Source organism: Microtus oregoni, unplaced genomic scaffold (assembly GCF_018167655.1).
Source record: "Microtus oregoni isolate MIOR12 unplaced genomic scaffold, Mior012 000057F_ref0000458, whole genome shotgun sequence".
In the NCBI taxonomy this organism is placed as follows: Eukaryota; Metazoa; Chordata; class Mammalia; order Rodentia; family Cricetidae; genus Microtus; species Microtus oregoni.
In genome coordinates this window covers 8,800,594-8,824,052 of record NW_024543833.1, presented here as the reverse complement: position 1 = coordinate 8,824,052, position 23,459 = coordinate 8,800,594, and the positions used below count along the sequence as shown (strand labels likewise).

Genomic DNA, 23,459 nt, shown 5'->3' with positions numbered 1-23,459 from the left:
TCCTTAAGCTTGAAAATAAAAAACTGGGCCAGAGCAATAGCTCAGTGGTAGGGTACTTTGCCTACCTTGCAATGGTTGATGTTTTGGATTCCATCCCCAGCAACAAACAGACTCACAAGGGAAGCTAACATCCCTCCTGACCCCTCTCAGGAGTTTTATAACCAGATGAACATTTCCTCAAGACCCTTGATGTGGTCCTAAGAGCTCCCTAAAGGCTGTGTCCCAAGATACTTTGCAGATGAAAGATATTGGTCAGGAGGCCCTGGGATGCTTCCAGGGATCACCTGTAGCTAGAAAGTATGTATGATTCTGTTGGGGCTTTGGGGGCTGCCAAAGCGACATCCCGTAGACCCCAACATCTCACAGACTAGAGGCCTAGCCAATGGAAATGCTTCCTCAGAGCTCTGGATGCTGAAGTTTGAAGTCAGGTGCCAAAAAAAGGACCTAATCCTGAGGTTGTTCTTCTCAGCTCATGGACAGCATCCCCGTGATCAGCGTCTCCATGCCTGTGTCCTGACCTCCTCCCCTTACAGGGACACCTTACAGGACAGCTGTGTTGTACTCAAGCTCAAGCTAAAGACTTTATTTAACCATAACTGTCTCTTTGAAGATCCTGTCATATCATATCATAAAGATATGCAGACATATATCCTGAGGCCCTGGAGAGTTCAGATCCAACACATAACTTTGGAAATACAGTTCAGCCCAACCTTTCTCTGTCCCAGGTGGACCATGTTTAACCTTGTGCTTCCCACCGTTGACAGCAAAGAACTTTTTTCCAACACACACACACACACACACACACACACACACACTCGGCAACAGTCCACTGACAGCTAGATCACCTGTGTGGAGAATGCATAACTGAGATACAACCCATCACATGTGGGACTCTTAAATAAATTTGTTGCATCAGGTGGCACAGGAGTTGCATGGTGAGGCAGGAGGATGGCTATAGTTCTGGAGTTCAAGGTTGGTGTGGGCAGTATTGCTAGACCCTTCCACAAAGTAAATATAAATGAATTAAAACTGAGTTAGAGACAAGCTTCTGCCCCCACCTCAACGGCATGCACTAGTTGCCGTAACTACCACATATCCAGGCAGAATATATTTCTGCAAGCAGACTTCTGTCCACCAGGGCAACATAGACAAACATAGATGCTGGAAATTTCTATTCGGGAAATCTTGGCCTGTCTTGCCCTCTCCAAAGCCTGCCTCAGCTCAGATTCAGTGCCTGTGGCTAAGGGATGTTTAACTCTCTCCTGGGGCATGCTTGGTACCTGAGCAGTTTGGGGAAGCCAGTCAGTCAAAGTCCTCTCTAGCCTCTCTATCCGGTCCTTAAGCTGTCCTCCCATTTGATGGCACTGGGGCCCTGTTGTCCTGAGCACAACCTTCTTCTCCACAGAGGATCAGTACAGCCACAGGCGATGGCAAACATTACTGCTACCCCCACTTCACCTGCGCCGTGGACACGGAGAACATCCGCAGAGTGTTCAACGACTGTCGTGACATCATCCAGAGGATGCACCTGAAGCAGTACGAACTCTTGTGAGGACTGCCTACCCCTCCTCCTCACTGCCGCCTCTCCTTCCTCTTGGCCACCCCAGGAGGCGGTGTATCTCCCCAGCCTGCGTGTCTGTCCACCCCGAGCCATGGTAGGGCGTAGTGAGTGTTTTAGTGTCACGGGGCTGCCACCTGTCCTGTCCTAGGTATGCCTATGTGTGACCACCAAGCCTCTGGCTACCTCTGTCCCCCAGGTTTGGTTTCTGTAGCTTTTGTTTTTCACCGGACTGCACAGCCTCCCACCACCAATCTGTATCACTGCAAAGCCACCAACTCTCACGTGGGGGATACTGCAGTGACCCGTCTGAGTGGGAACCTATCGATTCTTTGATTGGTCGAGGGGCTAACTCATCGAAGGCAGCGTGGTAAATCGGAGAAATACATTGTTTCAAATTATCAAGCATGATCACCATGGACTGCGGCTCTTTCTGGCTAGCAGGTAGCTGCCCCTTCTGATCTGCGCTGGCCCAATGCTTAGAGTAGACTCAAGCCAGCCACAGAGCAAGAGGAATTCTTTCCGGCCACGGTTGCAGTAAGTAGAGGGCCTCTCGGAGCCTCTTAAATTTAGGCAGAAAAGCTGCCCCATTCACTACTGCAAACTGTGTCCTGTCTGTACATGACGGTGTCCCCTACACCTTCCTGATGATAGTTGGGCATGGTCTTTCCTAGTTTCTCTTTGTTGTTGCTTTACTAGACTGTACAGACCCGCACAATGTAATACTCTTTTGTATGACTCCTAACAAAACCTCCTTGTAGCTTTCTGTGCCTTGGTGATGGCCCCACCTGTAAGGAAATATGTCCCAGCTGTGCCAAGCAGCTTGCGGTCCGCACAACCTGCTGCAGACACAGTGGCGAATCGGTGGGATCTGTTCATCTTGGGATATTTTTTATCAGGTTGGTATTTATGGACGATCGTTACAGAATCATCTACTTGACCAGCAGTGCCATCCCGACACTGGAACTGTCGCAGCCGCCTGCTTTCACTGCTCTGAATCTCAGCTGCTGCAAACACTGGGACCACCCGATTCCAAGGCATAAATTAGAAGCTACTTTTTTTTTTTTAGGGTACTAAGGGTTTTCTCTCCCCCTCCCCCTACCCGCCCCACACAGATGAAATGTTTCTGAAGACTCCTTCAGGTTCCCTAGGCAGGAGCAGGCCTACCGCCTCCTCGTTAAGTTCTAGATACAGTCCCATCTTATGATAAACAGGTGACCAGAGGAAAGCAAAGTAGCGTCAATGTTGTAGCGGAGTGAGGGCAGGAAGGACAGCACCTTCTGAAGACGAAATACTACAAAGCTATTTACTTAGTATCTATCTATCTGCATTGCTAGGGAGGAGCCCAGCACCTGGAGCATGCTAGGCAAGCACTCTACTGCTAATCCTTATCCACAGCCATAACGCCAGCCCCACAAAAACCTTTGTTTTAAATATAAAGACAGACTGAATGGCTGCTCCCCACGTGTGAGATCTGCAGCCGCAACCTCGAGTTATGGTAGGAACGCCTAGAACATAACAGCGGCTGCATCAGGGCACCGTTGGCGCTACCTATGGCCAAGTCTTCTGGGAATAGTTCTCTTAGGCTTAGAGTTTTCTGTAAAGATGTCCTAGGTTAAATATTCAACAGTACAAACACACAGGAGTGACCGCCTGTGTTACTTTACTTATTCATCTACTTATTGTTGTCTGAAGTTTATTCCACTTGAAGTCAGCATTGCGTAATGCTTTGTACACTCGTCGTGGCTGAGATGCTCTTCTGGGAAAGGATGGCAGCCTCGGTTGCGACAGCACGCTCCTCGGCTCCTCGCCACTGTGCCACTCTCCACTGCTGCACAAACTTCCGGCTGAGCCCACACATGACAGGAAAGTGACTTTCAGTTCCCCTGCATGTTCCAAGCAAGAAGAAAAGCTCACACACACACACACACACATACACGTGAAGTTTTATACCACTAACAGTTCCCTGTTACTAAAGAACTATTTAAAAGTGTTCTAGGGGCTGAATGTATAACTCTGACAAAGCACACACTCAGCATGCAGAAGCCCTGAGTTCAATCAGAATAGAAGAAATATAAATAAACAAAATTTGATCATTATAAAGATCCAGACTCCTTTAGGAAAAAAAAAATATGCTTTATTTTCAAATTCAAACATCCAGGTCCTCCATTTTTGAAGTTTGAATCACCAACAGGCATTGAATCAGATGTGACAGGTTTTTCTCCTAAAGAGAAAAATCACACTTAACTAAAAATCTGGTTCCATCAGCACAGAAACAAGTTCCTGCACATTGAATCTGTCCTTTTGAGCATACAACTTCATGATCTATGAGAAATTAAGAGCCACTGCAGAGAGGGACAGAGAAAATCCAACTCTTCGGTATACACGAAGCCTCCAACGTCCACCAAGACTGCCGGGTCCTTTCTGGGGAAGCAAGGGCTGTGTGTTGTGCATGCAAGTGACAGTGTCCATGACATTTATATACTGTACAGATGCAACCTTTGATTCTACATATATTTGATAAAACAAAAAGACAGACTTGTTATCGAGTACATGTTCCATTTTCATAGCATGAGAGCAGGACAGGCAGCCGTTTACTCTGCAGCCACTGGCGTGGATGATTTGGAATTCCCATGATGCGCACAAGGACAATCACTACTGTTTGCTCACCTCCGCGGCTCACATGAGCCCCCCCACAAGTCCTATGCCTTTGGTGTTGATTTATATTACCAAGAGGCAACAATCACCGGCTTCATCATCTTCTCATGTGCATTCTCCACCGCTTCCAACCAGACAGAAGAGAGGAGGGCAAGCGTTCAAAGTGAGCTAAGACGAGGAGCACAAGGAAGCTAACCGCCGCGCCATAGGTGGTCAGCACCCTGTCCTCAAATGGGAGGTAGCACTTGGAGAGAGCGTAGTCTCTGGATGTCAGACTTCCCTGGGGAAGAAATAGAGAGTTGATGAGTGAGTCCCAAGGGTGAGTCCCAGGCACAGCAATCTGACTTAGAGGCTGTCTTCTAGGCCCCCACGGGTGGGTTCGGGAGGGAAGAGCCCTCTTCATTCAGGACCAAGGAGCTTTGGGCATAACAAGTCACCACCGGCCACAGAGGTACTAGCAAAAGAAAGACACCAAAGCTCTGCTGGCTCGGGAAGGTCACATAGTAGAGTAGCCCTGAAGGGAGACGGAGAGGCATCAGTCCCAGAGGAACAAGAGGACAGAGTGTCCCTGCCATCTGATAGCAGAGCAGTTACTGTCGCCCAGAAGTACCCCTGCCTCTCCACAGTTCGCAATGTGGAATCAAGGCAGCAAATGTTTTCACTTACTTGAACTTGAAAACACATGGGGCCCCAACCTTTTTCTAGGTAGAACCATAGAACAGCAGCATGAGGCTGAGTGCAAGACCCATGGTTACAAAGGCGGTGTTTCACTGAGTCAGTACCTTTGCCCAGCTTGGGGATTCGGCAGCAGCGTGCGCCTGGCACACTTAGGAAATGAGAGGTGACAAAGTCTACTAATGTATAGACACCGTTTCCTTGGAAACAAACTGGCACTTGTTGAACTTCACCTCTGCTCTCGAGATAAAATTCTGGCAGATGCTCTTCAGAGTCCCTCTGAAGCCATGATCTGCCTGTGTGTCCCTAGACAGGTGATTACAGACAGGGGGTGTATACAACTCAGAGTACAAGGAGGGCGATTGATTTCTGGCTTTTGTATGTTTTTACAGATTGCAGCCGTTAAATAGTTGATTCCTGTGTTGATCTCAATACTCCAGAAAGCTTTCAGATAAAAATAAAGGTTTACGTTACCATGATGAAGCTGGGGTTGTTTCTGTTCCTCCAACTGAAGGACGGGACGCTCACCTCGAGCACTCCTCCCGGGTGGAGCACCTCACAGGCGCTGTGTGTGTGGCCACTCAGGACCAGGCGAGGCTGGAGCCACCACATCAGCTGGCAGCAAAGAAGAGGCAGGGAGTTAATGCTCAGACTGGCACTGATACACCCATGGCTTCGCCAGGGTCGCTGACAGGGCCACTCATCCCATTCAAATAACGATAATCCTTAATAGGTAGGGCACGCTTGTTTTTCCCCAGATTCCCTATTCCTAGTAAACCTTAGAACCCACTCTTCCTATCACAGACTTGTATATTATTACTTTATTTTTATAAATTTATTTCATAAATATTTTCCACAAATATATTTATATTTGAAATATAAATTTATATTTACATTTAGCATTTATAAATTTACATTTTAATATATTTCTACATTATACATAAATGCTATAGTTTATGTGTACATATATATCTAAGAAAGTGCATTTCTAATTAAATCACCCCAAATTAGGCTCTAAATTTCGGTTACACTCAATTCATTTAAGTTGACTTAAAAATGTTTAGTGTAAAGATTAGTCGAGAATATAATTTTAATTGAGATTAGGAAAAATAGTGGATCTACCAAAGAGAAAAGGAACAAAGCGATTGAGCTGAAATCTGAAATGGTGTCCAAGCCCTCCCCTTCATGAAGCTAGTAACCACAAAAGCCCTGTGTGTTCATCCCGCTGTCCCCATGTGACACGGGCATGCGGTCACATCACCACACACACATACACACACACACACACACACACACACACACACACACCTTTTGTGAGGCCTCTTGAGAAAGAACATCGTATTTCTCCTTAAAGGGGACATTCCTTTCCTCTGGAGGAGCGGCATCTTCACCAGAACAGTTAGCATCACTGGCCCGGTAGAGCGGGTAGTGCTGTCCGGGATTAAAGTGGATCAGTGATACTCTCAGTAGCGTGGTTGGCTGGATTTAGCTTCCTCCCCAAGCTCACCTGCAGCAACACGGGGGCGGAAAAGGGGAGCCGCTGCTCACCTTCACACTGGCTGGATCCTTGCACCTGCTGGTCAGAAGTCACCCTGTTAACCCAGCAAACCCAGTGTTTGCCCTCGGGGAGAGGGATGGGGAGCTGGGCAACTGACAACCAGGGCACGACTCTGGCACCTCTGGAAGACACGAGTGCAGAGGCCTATGCTGTTCCCATGGTCTCCTACCTCTCGGGAGCAATTCAGTTTACGAGAAATCTCTCTGAGTTCAGCTTCCGCTTCAGAGCAGATGCTACAACCATCCCCTTCCATGGCGACGCTGTTGACCATCACAAAACTGAGGCAGACAGGAGCGGGCAGAAGGTCAGGCCACTGGGCACATGTGGGAGCCGCTTTTCCCACTGTCCCCATGGAAACAACATTATACATCCATAGAGTGAGGAAGCAGGCCCAAGAGCAGCTTAATCCTGGCTAAACTGACTGTGAGTTAATACTGGCAAAACAATAGTATTATATCCAAGATTCAGTAAAGCTGGGCTTATTTCTGTTGCTCCAAATGAAAGAAAGAACTGTCTTGTAATTTGTGGGAAATCCTACACGTCAGACAACCCCTCAAACCAGCATCCAGTTAGAAGCATGTCCTTGGGCAAGCTCCTGCGCCTGTGTCTCACCTGTGCAAGCGTAGTGATAACCAGAAAGCCTACATCACCTGGATGCTTGGATAATCCCAACCAAGATGGTAAAGTCAAGAATGGCTAGCCTCTGCCTTTGTCACATTTTAATGGACTCATACAAAAATAACGCTTTTATGTCCTGTGCAAATAGCAGCTGGGTATGGGAAAGGTACTTGTCAGCAAACTGGTTAAAATGTAACCAGTTTCTGGTATAGGGAACTGAAGTGACCTGAAATCTGGCAAGCATGTCTGAAGCACTACAGTTCCACAGAAGTCACTCAGGGACATCAGTCCCTTGGCTAGACAAAGGAAGGTATTGCTGGAGACTACCCTGTGCCGCAGCATGGCTATGAAAGAGGGGTACTGGTGAAAAACCCATGCTACTTTCACCACCAGCTCCTTACAGTGAGGGTCTCACTGTATCGCCATCAGCAGAGTTGTGGGACCACAGAGGGACAGGACTAAAAAGAAGAGGTTCCCTCCACTGTGTGGACTAGAGCAGAGCACACAGTCCCAGAAGTTGTACTGGCAGACAACACAGAATAGGTCCAGAGTGCCCCTGCTTATGGCCCCTGCTTATGGCCTCATTTGGGGATGTGGGTATCCAATAACCAGACTAAGGGCTAGGCTGCTCTCTTCGAAAGGTTAAGGCTGATGAACTAGGAAGTCAGAGAGTGTTACAGAACATTTGACACACTTGGCGCCAAGTGCCAGGATATCATACCTATCAGAGTGACCTTTGTAAAATGGTACCAATACATTTGGATCAAATGAGAAAGTACTTCACGATGCACACAGTGGCATGAGCCTACAGTCCCAACTCAGGAGTTTGCCACCGCGTGGACAACATAGCAAGACCCTGTCTGCAAAAGCAAAACAAAAAGACCCAGAAAAGCACCCTGACAAAGTGGGTTGCTAAATGTCTAACAGTTGGGACAGTGCAGACAATGCCACACCCACCGTGAACAGGCAGAGTCATAGACTGATTTGTTCATTGTGGCTGGTTCTAAGTTTCCTATCTGTCGGTTCCCACAGTGACCATCAAGCAAGCATGGTACCAAGTAACACAGGACACGGGCCTGACCATATGGCAACCACCTTTGAACAACAATGGATTTGAGCTAGGACCACCATTCAGCGAAGGGTCTCAGGCTCTGGGATCCACCCCCAACACCTCATCTATTTTTTTTTAAAAAAGTTTCATAAGAATTCGTAGATAATACTCACTTAACTCCTTTCCAAGAGAAGAGCCTTTCTGAGCTGAACACTTCTTCAAATCGTTTTATTCTGTATTTACTCATCCTGTATTCAATTATAAAAAGAAACCCTTTTCAGGCCAAGCTGTCTTAGCACTGTGACGTTACCATGAATATGAAAAATAGCTTCCACAATCTGGCATTTATAACTGGTCTCAGGCAATTGAGGCTCAAAGGTCAGGTCCACTGTTTATTGCGGGGGGGGGGGGGGGGTGAATTACTGGGACCTCAGTGGGACAATAGGCAAAAGAGCATGGAGAAGCTGGTACACAGAAAGTACTTAAACTATCTGCCACAGAAGCATCATAGCACACACAGTGTGAGCTAGCCAGCGGTGTATGGACTTATATTCTGACTTCAATAACACTTTGACATCAAGTGTCCATTTTCATCCAGAGTTTGAAGGCAGGAGGATCGCAAGTTTGAGGGTCAGACAAAAAATAAATAAATAAATAGCCAAGTGTGGTGGCTCTTTCAATCCCATCACTTGGGAACAGAGGCAGGCAGAGTTTGGGGTCAGCCTGGCTTGCGTAGTGAGTTCCAGGGCAGCCTGAGCTACACAGTGAAACCCTGCCTCAAAAAAGCATGGGATAAAACCGGACTCTCTGAACATGGCGAACAATGAGGGCTGATGAGAAGCCAAGGACAATGGCACGGGGTTTTGATCCTACTTAATGTGCTGGCTTTGTGGGAGCCTAGCCAGTTTGGATGTTCACCGTCCTAGATATGGACGGAGAGGGGAGGACCTTGGACTTTCCACAGTGCAGGGAACCCTGACTGCTCTTTGGACTGGAGAGGGAGGGGAAGAGGAGTAGGGGGAGGGGGAGAAGGGTGGGAGGAGGCGGAGGGAAATGGGAGGCTGGGAGGAGGCGGAAACTTGTTTTTTTTTTTCCTTTTCTCAATAAAAAAAAAAGAAAAAAGTAACAAAGAAAAATATTTAATTAGTTACATTTTAAGTTAGATTCTTCTCATGGCACATACAACTCACTCATGCTAGGTATTTGCCGAGGGTATAGATATGCCAAAAAAAAAAAGGTTTTTTAATTCCTTAAGGAGCCTCCATTTCCAAACTTCCATCTTTGAAGGAAAACAAATTTCTTCAGTGAAACACAAATATGGCTTTCCCCAAGTCTTGACAACTTTAAAACACTAATAATGGTTGGGCAAGCGTTATTGGGGCGCGATTCTTCCGCACAGTACTCACTGATAGTGGAAGCCAACGTCATGATTGCCGATAACCACCTTCAGCTGCACGTGGCTGCCGTGCCTGAATATCTTCTGAAACCGCTGGACATCATCCGCCCAGGCCTGCGGGAACAAGAGCCACAGTAGAGAGCCTCAAACCCTCCCTCCTCCGGCAAAAACAGGATCCTGTTTTGATTGGAGAAGGCAACCCATCTTCCACACAATGACCAAGTGTTTGGTTTGGTTTGGTTTGGTTTGGTTTGGTTTGGTTTGGTTTGGTTGGGTTGGGTTGGGTTGAGTTGAGTTTGGTTTGATCTTTTGAGACTGGGTTTTTTTGTATAGCCCTGACTGTCCTGGAACTGGCTTTGTAGACCAGAGGTCGCCTGTGTCTGCCTCTTCAAGTGCTGGGGCTGAAGGAGTACACCACCACTGAGGGACCAAGTTTTAATTCTTTTCCAAGACATCTATTAGCAGTTGTGGTAAATGCAGTAGAACTTGCTACAGGAAGCTGAAAATTTTTCCCACTTAGGGACTCCACACTCAGGGAAGCCAGGATCATGGCTCATGACACCAAAAAGAGTTTCAGGAAGAGTCATGGGAAGCAGCATCAGGTTTATCAAGTGTCCACAGTTTAGATTTAAGAGAAGGCATCGAGGGGAGGCTGTGCATGTGCCTAGACAGCTGTGTGCATGGCTTTGCGACTTTTGAAGTCACATTGCTCAAAAGATATAATTTCTGTTCCCTCATGTTTAATTAGAGGCTGCTTCTAAGGAAGTACAGTGGTTTAGAGAATGGGTTCGTAGCCAATCCAGGACCTCTTTTAAATTGTTATACATTTTAGCTATTTGTGTCAGTGTCATTCTGTCTTTGCACCTGTGGCCAGCAGGCTTGGCGGCAAAGCGCCTTCCCCTGCTGCGCTCTCTTTCCAGCTCCGGAGACTTCAATAGCTTTGGAGCTGCTCTGGCAAATGTCAATGGAATCGTGACTATTTCCCAATAAAAAGTCTCTTTAAACTGCTGGAGCCTGTAGATTTAAAGCTGCAGGATCTTCATGGCAAAAGACAACAACAGCGGGATCAACCTACCCCCGGACCCAGCAATACCACTCTTGGGAATATACCCAAGAGAGGCCCTATCATACAACAAAAGTATATGCTCAACTATGTTCATAGCAGCATTGTTTGTAATAGCCAGAACCTGGAAACAACCTAGATGCCCTTCAATGGAAGAATGGATGAAGAAAGTATGGAATATATACATATTAGAGTACTACTCAGCAGTAAAAAATAAGGACTTCTTGAACTTTGCGTACAAATGGATGGAAATAGAAAACACTATCCTGAGTGAGGTAAGCCAGACCCAAAAAGAGAAACATGGGATGTACTCACTCATATTTGGTTTCTAGCCATAAATAAAGGACATTGAGCCTATAATTCGCCATCCTAGAGAAGCTAAATAAGAAGGTGAACCCAAAGAAAAACATATAGGCATCCTCCTGAATATTAACCTTCATCAGGCGATGAAAGGAGACAGAGACAGAGACCCACATTGGAGCACCGGACAGAAATCTCAAGGTCCAAATCAGGAGCAGGAGAGAGAGCACGAGCAAGGAACTCAGGACTGCAAGGGGTGCACCCACACACTGAGACAATGGGGATGTTCTATGGGGAACTCACCAAGGCCAGCTGGCCTGGGTCTGAAAAAGCATGGGATAAAACCGGACCTGCTGAACATAGTGGACAATGAGGACTACTGAGAACTCAAGAACAATGGCAATGGGTTTTTGATCCTACTGCACGTACTAGCTTTGGGGGAGCCTAGGCAGTTTGGATGCTCACCTTACTAGACCTGGATGGAGGTGGGTGGTCCTTGGACTTCCCACAGGTCAGTGAACCTGATTGCTCTTCGGGCTGATAAGGGAGAAGGATTTGATCGGGGGAGGGGGAGGGAAATGGGAGGCGGTGGCGGGGAGGAGGCAGAAATCTTTTGTTTGGTTTTTTTTGTTTTGTTTTTTTTTTTTGTTTTTTTGTTTTTTTTTTTTGGTTTTTCCAGACAGGGTTTCTCTGTGGTTTTGGAGCCTGTCCTGGAACTAGCTCTTGTAGACCAGGCTGGTCTCAAACTCACAGAGATCCGCCTGCCTCTGCCTCCCAAGTGCTGGGATTAAAGGCGTGCGCCACCACCGCCTGGCTAGAAATCTTTAATAAATAATTAAAAAAAAAAAAAGACAACAACAGGATTTCCAAGAGGAGCCCCAGTAAAAGCCCAGGATTGAAAATGTAGCAGTGGACTTGAACCAGACCAATGACTCCGGGCAATGAACACTTAGATGTTTGGGCTGAAGTGTATATGTGACTCATGGTGTCACACTCCAGCTTCCACACCGAGACTTTTTTTTTTGTATGTTAGTTAATTTGGTTGTTTTTGTTTGGGGGTTTTTGTTTTTCTTTTAAATATTATTTTATTTTGGGAGAGAGAATGCAGAAGGCAGATACAAAGGGACAAGGAGATGAATGGGATCAGGATGCATGATATGAAAGCCACAAAGAATCCATTTTTTAAAAAATGCCTTTCTAAAAAAATATTAGTGGCCGAAAATTTTTAATCAACAGCAAGAACACTCCTTCTTATTTAAGGACATAATAAACAGAGAAGTCTGAGAGCTCTCACCTTTTGTGGACAGATGTACAATCTCATCCCCTAACCTAGCAGGGATCTCTGGCCCTGAGTACAGGGAACCTCACACCAGGTCCCTGTGGCTCCTTCTCCAACTCTCACACGGACAAAAGGAAGCAGAGGACAATGGCCAGTAACTAATTCCCTCGATGTACAGTTAAACAGGGGGACAAAATTAGGGTCAGGACTGTAGCTCCATGGTAGAGTGCTTGCCTAGACACACAAGACGCTGGTTCAATCTGCCATGCCACCAAAGGAAGGAAAGAAACCTATGGAGTGAATGTCTATCTCAGCATGTACCCTGTAATTTCACTACAAGGGAATTAGCACCATCTTTCCTATTTGTACTTTTCCCAGAAGGTTATAGGACTGTGTTCCAATTATATAAATGATATCAGCCTAACCACATATTTCCTACATAGATAATAAAAGATTAGATGACCAAAAACCCTAAGCATCTTCAAGACAGACTATATTTGGGGGGCTAGGAAACAAACTAAGGGCCCCAGACAGGCTAAACACCTAGTCCAAAGGTGAGCGACACCCTGGCCATAGGAGCATGCATTTCCATCTTCAGAATTAGGAAAAACTCCCAACCCAAGCCGCTAGAATGTCACGGACTGCCTAGGCTGCCAAAGTGAATCCTTGAAGCAGATTCAGAACCCAGATCCTACCTGGGGAGTGCTCCACTTCCCTTCATCAAAGATGTCCCCCAAAATGAAGACGACTTCTGGCTGCAGCAACCACAGAGCTGTCTGAAAGGCTCTCTCCATTTGCCACTCCCTTGAGAGAAATTAAAACATCAGTTCTGGCCAAGCGGTGGTGGCGCACGCCTTTAATCCCAGCACTTGGGAGGCAGAGGCAGGTGGATCTCTGTGAGTTCGAGGCCAGCCTGGTCTACAGAGCTAGTTCCAGGACAGGCTCCAAAGCCACAGAGAAACCCTATCTCGAAAAAAAAAAAAAAAACACATCAGTTCTTTTCTTGGGTGAAAGGTGTTACTCGGGCCTTCTTGGTCATTTAGAAGGTCATTAGCCTGCTGCGGTCCTGCCTCTTTAAATTCCAGCACTCAGGAGACAGAGACAAGCAGAGCTCTACGATTTTAGGGTCAGCCTCGTCTACATAGCAAGTTCCAGGAGGACAGTCATGGCTACATGGTGAGAGCCTGTTATAAATAAGTCAATTAAGTAAAAGCAAACACAAAAAATTAAATAATGATCCCATTCTCTGTCTCCCACAGCTCTAATCTTGATTTCCATCCCTCATCTTTGGAACAACCAACTGATTTGCGTCTGATCAAATTCAGGGAATTTTAGGCTGCTCTTCCCCAACCTGCAAATGCCCTAATACCATCAGTCCAACAAGAGAACTCCAGGGATTTGAAAGGACATACGTAGCACAGCTTCCAGAGAGGCCCAGTAGGTTTACACCATACCTGCAGCCTAGGATTCTTTCTTTCTGTTTTTTGTTTTTGTTTTGTAGTGTTGGGCATGCAGGCTCTACCAAGCTTCAAGCTCAACTCAAGCTTCCCTCCTTAAAAAAGACCCCAACTTCAGTTACAGGAAAACAAAGGAAGAAATAGCAACAGTAAATCCAGTCCATCCCATACATGGGTGATCGCCCTCAAGCTGACAGGAACCCTGAAAGGCATCTAGGGTGTGAGGTCTGACGGGCAATAGCTTAAAAACCTAACTCCTGGAGCTGGAGAGATTCAGCGGTCAAGAGCACTGGCTGCTCTTCCAGAGGACCTGAGTTCAATTCCCATCACCCACATGGCAGCTCACAACAGTCTGTAATTCAGTTCCAGGAGTGGCCAACCTAGGTACAGTGAACATGGCAAACATGGCCCTGGCAGGCCTTGCCCTTCTCCCTGATTCCTTCTGCATTGCTAAAAACCATTAGATTACTTTCCTAAAGTTAGCCCCAAGGTCTAGTCCATTATTTGGCCACTTCCTCCTCCTGAGACTGACTGCCAAGACTATCAAAATATTGAAATCCAACCCCCCCCCCTTTTGGCTCACCTCATTATCAAGCCCAATTAAATTTTTTATTTTTTATTTATTTTTTTATTGATATTTATTGAGCTCTACATTTTTCTCTGCTCCCCTCCCTGTCTCTCCCCTTTTCCTATTCAACCCTCACCCAAGGTCCCCATGCTCCCAATTTACTCAGAAGATCTTGTCTTTTCTACTTTCTACTTCCCATGTAGATTATATCTATGTAAGTCTCTCTTAGTGTCCTCATTGTTGTCTAAGTTCTCTGGGATTGTGGTTTGTAGGCTGGCTTTCTTTGCTTTATGTTTAAAAACCACCTATGAGTGAGTACATGTGATAATTGTCTTTCTGGGTCTGGGTTACCTCACTCAAAATAATGTTTTGAGTGAGGAGCTAGAGCTCCATCTATTTTCCTGCAAAATTCAAGCTGTCATTATTTTTTTTCTGCTGTGTAGTACTCCATTGTGTAAATGTACCACTTTTCCTTATCCATTCTTCCGTTGAGGAGCATTTAGGTTGTTTCCGGGTTCTGGCTATGACAAACAAAGCTGCTATGGACATAGTTGAGCACATGTCCTTGTGGTATGATTGAACATCCTTTGGTTATATACCCAAAAGTGGTATTACTGAGTCTTAAGGAAGGTTGTTTCCTAATTTTCTGAGAAATCACCACACTGACATCCAAAGGGGTTATACCAGCTTGCATTCCCACCAGCAATGCAGGAGTGTTCCTTTTCCCCACAACCTCTCCAGCATAAATTGTCATCAGTGTTTTTGATTTTGGCCATTCTTACATGTGTGTAAGACGGAATCTCAGAGTTGGTTTGATTTGCATTTCTCTGATGGCTAAGAATGTTGAACATTTCCTTAAGTGTCTTTCAGTCATTTTAGATTCCTCTGTTGAAAATTCTCTGTTTAGGTCTGTATTCCATTTTTGTATTGGATTATGTGATCTTTTGGTGTCCAAATTCTTGAGTTCTTTGTATATTTTGGAAAACAGACCTCTGTCTGATGTGGGGTTAGTGAAGATCTTTTCCTATTCTGTAACGCCCAATTAAAATTAAACACCTCGTCCTAACAAGGGATTCTCCTTCTTCCTTTATAAACAGTCATTTTTGTATGGGCCATGTCTATCCAGAGGTAGTCCTTTGTTCCATTCCTGGAAAAACATCCTGCCCTGCCTCCCTTGTCCTCAACTTCTTTGTTTCTTTTTCCCTTTGTCTTTATTTCTTATTCCCTGGCCTTTGTCTGTCTGGGGCAAATAATCTCCTTTGTGCTGAGAACTTGGATACTTTTTTGATACTTTTCCTTTAATTCCAACACACCGCACATACACACACATACATGCAGGCAAATTACCGATGCACATAGATTAAAAAATAAAAAAATAAAATTTTAAAAAGCCCAGCTTCATCTGTTGATCAGTGTAGCCCTGAGAATATTCCCACCGATTCTGTCTTCTTAGTAATGAGGAAACAAAACAAAACAAAACAAAAAAATGTTGCCTCTATGGTGGTGCGCTCCTGTTATCCCAGTACTAGGAGGAAGAAGCACGAAGGTCATGAGTTCAAGGCTAACGTGGACTCCATAGAGAGACTGTCTCCAAAAAGAATTAATTTCTTTATTTGAAATGGAAAGAACCCCCTTTGGCGGGATCATGATGGGGTTAAACTAGATGGTGCTTGTGCAATGACAGCACAGGCACACAGAGGGGCCCTGGTCCTCAGCCTAAACTTCTCCCGCACCCACTCCAGCTCGTCTCTGACCTATGACCCCCCCGCTTCCCTCATCCTATGGTTTGCTCCAGGATGCTTCCCCTGTAAAGAGGAATGTTACATCCTGCTATACAGAAATAAAAGAAGGTTGTTTCTTTATTTTATTTTAATCAGAGTAAGTTTTTTTAGACCCCAAATATCCAGTATACATCACTCCTTAAGGGTTTGTCATTCCAGAGCTAGAGATAGCTCTGTGGAGAACAGCAAAAGGGCAGTAGGAGACCGAACTTGAAACTGCCCAGAGGGACTGACCTCTGTAAGCCCCTAGACAAAGCCCAAAAGTGCAGCTGGTGCGAACAAAACAGATGAAGCTGGAGCAGGTCAGAGTTGAAGAGGCAAGATTTCACCCATCCTTGTGCCTCTGGCTACCCAGAGGAGCCTAAAACCCAATGTGCTCAGACTCACACCCCACCAAGATAAAAGGGAACCCAATGCAGATAAGTATCCTCCTGCCCAGGGGCCACTCCCACATGCCACCCTGTGTGGGAACCTTCCTCACATAGTTGTGAGGTTTCCGGTGCTAACCCAACCCAGCGACTGACAAGGAGGCAGGACTTACAGACTCACCAAACTCCCAGAACTGGTAGCAGCCCCAGCCACGCCCTAATTACAGGGCTCTGCATATAATATTACTTAATGACTGGTAGGAGAAAATTCAAAATCTCCCGTGCCTCGTTAAAAGGAAATGCAGCTGGAGCCGGAAGCTTTGCAGCTGACCCGTGGATTCAGAGCCATGCCTTGCTGCCTGTGGAATCTCAGAAGGATTTCCACCTCTTACCTCCGTAATTTGTCCAGCCAGTGTCCTCTTATCTCCCCAAGCAAGTGAGTGTCGGCCAGAAACATGGCTTTCAGTACAGGCTCCTGGCTATCACCATGGGCTAGCGTCTTCACCTCTGGCCAACGGCACCGAAAGATGACGAGGTAATAGATGAAATATTCACAAAGCAGAAGCACGGAGATGACAATGACCGTGAGTTTCAGCAGGAGCACCCTGCTCGACCGGTGGACGTTCTGTCTTCCCAGTCCCCATCTGAGGAGAGCCATGTCTCCTGCCCAGGGGTTGCCGGCAGAAGGGGACCAAGTTCATCGAGAACCCTTCGTGGAACCCCGAGGAGGAGGATGGAGATGGGCCCAGCCGTGAGCTGTACCTACAGGGAAGAAGGAAAGAAAATCCTCTGAAACTGGAGTATGCATGCTTCCACAAGGATGAGTTTGCCCCACAAATTAGTCTTCAAAGTCCAGATGGCCTTCTTTCATATGACCCTGATGTGCCAGGAATTTCTTTGAAGGACACTTAGAATGTTTCTATGCTTGTCCTGAATCTTAGGTAACCTTGTATTCTGTAAAGGCAGCAGGTTTTTGAGATATCCAAGTAGCACCGTTGGTGAAAAGATGCCCTGAGATAGGCTTTGAGGTTCATTCTAGGGGCTTCAGAATCCCTCGGTCTGAGCTCAGGATGGAGAGTGTGAGGACGATGGCCTGCAGGCCCCAGAGAGCCTGGGCATCAGAGAAGCCACCTAGGAAGTGAGGCCATGGACAACAATAACCAGAGACCCCAAGTGAACTAACAGAGAAAGCCAACAACAAATGTCTATGCAGCTGGCTTTTAGACATGAATCCGAGACTGTGTTGGTTCATAAGCGCAGAATCTTGAACACACTCGGCATTGACAATTGTCTCTGTGAGCTCCAGGCCTTAGGACTCCTCACCCCCACAACAGAGAAATCAAAGAACCTGGCTCATTCCACAGTGACGTTCTGTACTGAGCCATAATGCTGAGGATGAAACACTTTGAACATCTTATCCAAAGGAAAACAAAGAGGCCAGGTGTGGTGGTGAACACCTTTCATCTCAGCACTCAGAAGGCACAAGCAGGTGGATCTCTGTGAGTCTGAGGCCAGCCTGGTCTACACAGTATATTCCAGGCCAGCCCAGGCCAGTGGCCACATTTAATCCTTTGTGATTGTTAAAGAGAGAGAGAGAGAGAGAGAGAGAGAGAGAGAGAGAGAGAGAGAGAGAAGGGATGGGGGATAAAAAGAGAAGATAAAATGGATGACCCTGGGGACTTCCTTACTCCTGCCAGGTTCGGTCTAGGTTTTGGTGGTGAACTCAAAATTTTCCACCTGCTCTTTTGTCCATGGGCCCAACCACAAAGCCACACCCAGGCCCTCATTCCTCTGTTTTCATTTAAACATTTATATTAAGTACTTGATTAAAGAAGTTACAGTATAGCAGGTATGCTGCACATTAAGAACATCTAGAGCAGCCTTGCCTGAAATGTGGACTCAACTTTTCCTCCCAGAACCTTTCCCAGAACGCTCACAGCATTGTTATCAGCAGGCCGCTGTGGCCACCTGCTCCTTAATTTATTCACTGATAACCCTCCACCACTCAGTTTTCTCTACCAAACCACAAGTGTCAAGGGCTTTCTCCCACTACTAGAGACACCTTTAAGTGTTGAACAGTAGCATAAATAATAATATAAACTAGGCCAGGATGTGGATGATGCAAAGGACACAGCTCTCACATGAAAAGGATTAAGGGGTGGCTTATTCTAGAGCCAAATGTTTGTGACCAGGACTTCCACATATCACATTCCAACAGGGAGGGTTCTTTTTTTATAGAAAGGTTTTTTTAAAAAATATTTATTTATTTATTATGTATACAATATTCTGTCTGTGTGTTTGCCTGCAGGCCAGAAGAGGGCACCAGACCCCACTACAAATGGTTGTGAGCCACCATGTGGTTGCTGGGAATTGAACTCAGGACCTTTGGAAGAGCAGGCAATGCTTATAGAAAGTTTTTTAAATAGAAACATAACAAAGAAAATTATAAATCAAGACATTTTGAGATATATTGGTGGAAGCATCAGGTAGGTAGGTTGCTAAGAAACCAGGACACATCAGCTATCAAGTACAGATGTGATCTGATGACAGTCTCAGTTTTGGAGTTAGCAGAAACCAGGCTGCCTGTCCTTATACGTTCTCTTAGCTACAGTTCTATTCCTGTGAGGAGACACCATGACCAAGGCAACTCTTACAAAAAAAGAAAGCATTTAAGTGGGTGGTTGTTTACAGTTTCAGAGGATTAATCTGTGACCATCATGGAGGAAATAGACAGACACGATGTTGGAGCAGTAGCTGAGAAGTTTCATATCCTGATCAGCAGGCTGAGAGAGACTAGACCTGGCCTGTGTTTTTGAAACCTCAAATCCCACCTCCAGTGACACACCTCCTCCAACAAGGCCACAACTACTCTAACCAGGCCACCATTCCTGATCCTTCTCAAACAGTTCTACTAACTGGGGACTAAGCATTCAAATGTGTATAGGGTGTGGCATTCCCATTCAAACCACCATATACTCCAAAGGGGTTGACCTAAGAGTCAGGGGACTAAGATAATTTGGCTCCAGGTCTGCAATATTCCAACCCTCCACAATTATTAGTCAGATCTATATATTATTTAATGTAGGGATGACTTTTTTCCCTAGGCACTTCAACTAACAACATAAACCAGGGCTGGCCTAGACAACAGAATGAGCAACCACTCTGCTCCTCTCTCCTCCCTGTAATGCCGGTGCTAAGAGAAAGCAGCAGGCTCCATCTGGACATCCCTCTGACCTGTGTCATATCAACACCAAGGATGCTGATGTGACAGCACCCATGTGGCCTTGCCATGGAGTCTAACCTGGCTGACCCTCATCAAAAAGATCTCATGTTTCCCAACAGGATGAAATTCCAGAACGGGAACTTGATCGCTGCTCTCCTGCACACACTTCCTTTCACCAGAGAACCCTGTTTGAGCAGTTTTGACTAAGGAGCGATGGGTGTGGCCAAGCAAGGCTGGAGGGCAAGCATCAGACACAAAGAGGCAGACCTCCAGTTCGCCTGCACCAAAATCAGAGCAAAGGCTCAGACAGAGCTCAGCCAATCCTGTGAGTCCACTCGGCAGGTCCCACCCACTCTGCTGCAAGAACTAACATGTAAGACATCAATACAGAGGGACATACAACACAGCAAAGGAGAAAACTCTCCCTGCTCTGCCTTCAAATGTCAACTTTCTTTCAACAGAGGAAAATATATGTGTTTCACACACAAACACACACACACACACACACACACATATATATATACACACACATATATGTACATACACACACACATATGTGTGTCCGTGCATATATATACAACTCAGACCCATCCAATGAGAGGAGGCTTAGAGGCCAAGGGAAGAGGGACAGAGAGAAAGAAGACATAAAAGGACCAGAGAGCAAACAAGCAAGCATACTAGAGCTGCTCCATATTCTCATGAGAAAAATCAGCACCATGTAAAATTCAGCTCTCCAATATGTGGTCATCTGAAGTGGGGCAGGGGGAGCTAGGGTTGGTGGCACGTGCTGTAGTTTTAGCACTATGGAGGCTGAGACAGAAGGATTATTCCAAGGCCAGCCTAGACTGCCTGGTGACGTCAGCTGGGGATTCAGGGTGAAGAACGTACACTTGGCTGACTTCAGACACTAAATTCCTTTTCTTCCCCTACCCAAAATGTCCTGCGTTCCTATTCCCAATGTTGTCTACAATATTACAGGCAAAATATGTCCCTGCTTTCTCTAAAATGAGGACAGTCACAAAGAGAGGATGCAAAGGGAAAGGGCTTCATTCTCTCCCTAGAAACAGCATCACCAAGGCCACCATGCCTCTCAAAACAGTACAACAGCTGGAAAACGGTAGTACCCATAATCCCAGCACTACTCAGGAGGCTGAGGTAACCACAAAGTCAAGGTCAGCCTGAGCAACTTGTCAAACTCTGACTCAAAATAATTTGTAAAGACCTTGGGGTTTCTTCAATATTGAATGTGTGTCTAGTATGCACCAGGCAGAACTCAACCTAGGTGTGCAGGGGTGTGTGTGCGTGCGTGTGTGCCTGCATATGTGTGTGTGAAGAATATATATATATATATATATATATATATATATATATATATATCCTCCCTCACCACCTGACACTAAGGACGTAATGACAAAACTACAGTCATGGAGAGTTAGAAGTTACTCCTGTGGGGTTTTGACGCAAAGGTTTAAAGGTTGTTAAGTAGGTAGGTACACAAAGCGATTTTTCAACCATCCCGTGTGTAACTCTACAGAGGAAAATCCAGGCTCGCTCACCCCCAGGAGAAAATAACGACAGTCCTCCCTTGAGGCTCTTTGGGAGACATTTTCAGAAGGAAATAAGTGGGAAACTGAGGTAAGTTCTTGGTTACTCCACTCAGTTGATCCAAGCATGTGAGAAGCCATCTTCCTAACTAAAAAGGTCTGATTTAAATCTAAAGAGAGAGAGAAAGAGAGAGAGAGGGAGGGAGAGAGAGAGAGAGAGACCCTTGTGATTCCTACTTGCCCAGCTTGCCCACAGAGCCACCTCACCATTTAAAGAACGCTGCTTCTAGGTTGAGTTGGGTACCAAGGTTCCAAGCTGGCATCTGCATCCCAAAACCAGACTACAGTCAACTGCAATAAAACAGAAAATGTGTTTTGATGTTGAATCAGATTTTATTTAGTGAACTATCAACAAGAAACCCGACTGTGAAAGTAAAAAGAAAGCTGGGGTTTTTTTTTTTGTTTTGTTTTGTTTTGTTTTTTTAATGACTGGCATTATGGTATTCAAGACCTATTCTTTCTAGGGCTAGGAATGTGGCTCAGTGGGGAGTACTTTTGATTCCCCACATCATAATCAAGTTGTCTTGCTTTGGTTTCTATATAAACACCATAACCATAAGCAACTTTGGGAGGAGAGGGCTTATTTGGTTTACATACCCCAGGTTATTGTCCATTGAGGGAAAACAAGGCAAAAACTCAAGGCAACCTGGAAGCAACTGAAGCAGAGACCACGGAGCAACACCCACTTTCTATTGCTTTGCTTTTTTTCTACTAGGTGCCCAGGGGTACCTCAGTGGCTGGGCCCTCCCTCATCAATCATTAACCAAGAAAATGCCCCCACAGACTTGCCTGCAGTCCTATCTGCCCAGGGTGGGAGGGAAGAGGTGGGGAAGGTGGAGGGGTGGGGAGGAGTGGAGGGTTGGGATGGTGTTGGTGGCAATTCCTCCGTTGGGATTTCCTCCTCCCAAATATATCTAGGTTTGTGCCCAGTTGATAAAAAAAAAAAAAAAATCACACAAATTTTTGTAATTACGGTATAAAAATGTTTATGTAAAACAAATAGAGACATTGTTCTATGCTACCCAACACAAATGAATTGCCACAATCTACAACTGAAAGTAAGATATTTTCCTTCCCTGACTGATTCTTAATTTCAAAGCTATCATTAAATAATTAAACCCTTCTCCAAAGCAGCACGAAAAGTAATACTTAAATGCACCTCTCCTTGTTTATAATCTTAAATATATTAACACAATCTCAGCAATCGCTATTTTCTTGTGAATATTTGCATCTTAAGTGATCTTTTTTTCAAGCTGAGGGATAGTTGAGATAGTCCTACAAGTCAACAACTCTCTCAGTGAATAAATAATGCAGAAAGCTGTTTTATCAGAGATTTAACTTGCTGTAGTACTAGGGCCATGAAACCCCAAACATTTAATAAAAAACGGCAGTTGACCTTGAAGTATAAATGTGGCAGGGCCACGGGACCCACCTTCTTCCACTTTCTTTACCCCAGCGATCTGCAGGGCTCAAAGCCTCGGAAGCAAAGTCCGGGAAAGACCCTGGATCCAAGGACCCGCCCAGGGACCTCGGTAGCAGCCCTGAGGGACCCCGACTGGCGCTGGAGCCCCAGAGCAGGACAGTGGAGCCCAGGTGTCAGTCATCTCGGAAACCGGGAGCCCTCCAATGCCAGCGCCCAGATTGTGGAACGCAGGTTGCAGGAGGCTCCGCAGCTGGAGCCTTGGGAGAGCAAAGGGAGATAAATGTGGAAACCTACGCGGGGTGTCGGGGTGCGGCGGCCTCAGCTCTCCGGTGCCATCCTCCGGGGGCCCTCCAGCCGGGGATCGCTGCGCCTCCGGGAAGTCGCTGCACAGGGCGGCGGCTGGAGGGAGCGGCCTGACGCCAGTGGTGATGTACAAATGGAGGATGGGCCCGTTGGGGACCCAGCCGCGCGCCTGGGACCACGAGGCCTGCCTGCACGCTGCACAGTAGCTGCAGTGGCGCCTGCCACCCCGAGGCCAAAGTCCCAGCCGGCGGTGACACTGTCTAAGGAATCAACGCAGGAAGCCACGAGAGCCCTTCCGGCCGGCTGCCTCGAGCCTTTTGCCTTCTCCGGAGCCCAGCAAACGGCTTTTGCAAAAATACTACGGAAGGCGTCGTGTGTAAATGAGCCGGCCAAAGGTTTATTGTGGGGTTCTATTTCTTTTTAGTGACAAGAAAACGTCGCATATTCAACTTTGGGTATTCGCACATCCACTATTTTAAATAATTCTTAGATTAAGCCTGTAAAACAGCTCCGGGGTCTTTAACCCATGATTCAAGAAGCGCATTAAGTGCGAAACTATGCGCTGGCTTCCAGCCA

The 23,459-nt window shown here is 46.1% G+C and overlaps 2 protein-coding genes across 7 annotated transcripts in view; one reads left to right on the top strand and one right to left on the bottom strand.

Annotated features, from left to right (window-relative positions):
• Gnal (G protein subunit alpha L) overlaps positions 1–3,688 on the top strand; it is a 104,287-nt gene extending 100,599 nt beyond the window's left edge. For both annotated transcript variants that reach the window (XM_041639194.1, XM_041639195.1), the window contains exon 12: positions 1,406–3,688. In XM_041639194.1, coding sequence (XP_041495128.1) covers positions 1,406–1,552 — 147 coding nt within the window. In that variant the 3' untranslated portion in view covers positions 1,553–3,688. The remainder of the gene's footprint in view (positions 1–1,405) is intronic.
• Positions 3,674–23,206, bottom strand: Mppe1 (metallophosphoesterase 1). Of its 5 annotated transcripts, none has more exons than XM_041639196.1 (11): positions 22,875–23,204; positions 21,365–21,448; positions 16,723–17,092; positions 12,852–12,960; positions 9,525–9,628; positions 8,292–8,366; positions 6,619–6,727; positions 6,399–6,467; positions 6,200–6,322; positions 5,366–5,506; positions 3,674–4,496 (listed from the first exon to the last, which is right to left on the bottom strand). In XM_041639196.1, exons 3-11 carry the CDS (start codon positions 16,986–16,988, stop codon positions 4,314–4,316), a joined length of 1,179 nt encoding a protein of 392 aa, XP_041495130.1. In that variant the 5' UTR covers positions 16,989–17,092; positions 21,365–21,448; positions 22,875–23,204; the 3' UTR covers positions 3,674–4,313. The 5 variants fall into 5 exon arrangements, with proteins under 5 accessions (XP_041495130.1, XP_041495134.1, XP_041495131.1 ...); XM_041639200.1 differs by having other exon boundaries at positions 6,399–6,464; XM_041639197.1 differs by lacking the exon at positions 22,875–23,204 and adding an exon at positions 22,590–22,853.
• Positions 23,207–23,459: the final 253 nt, after the last annotated feature.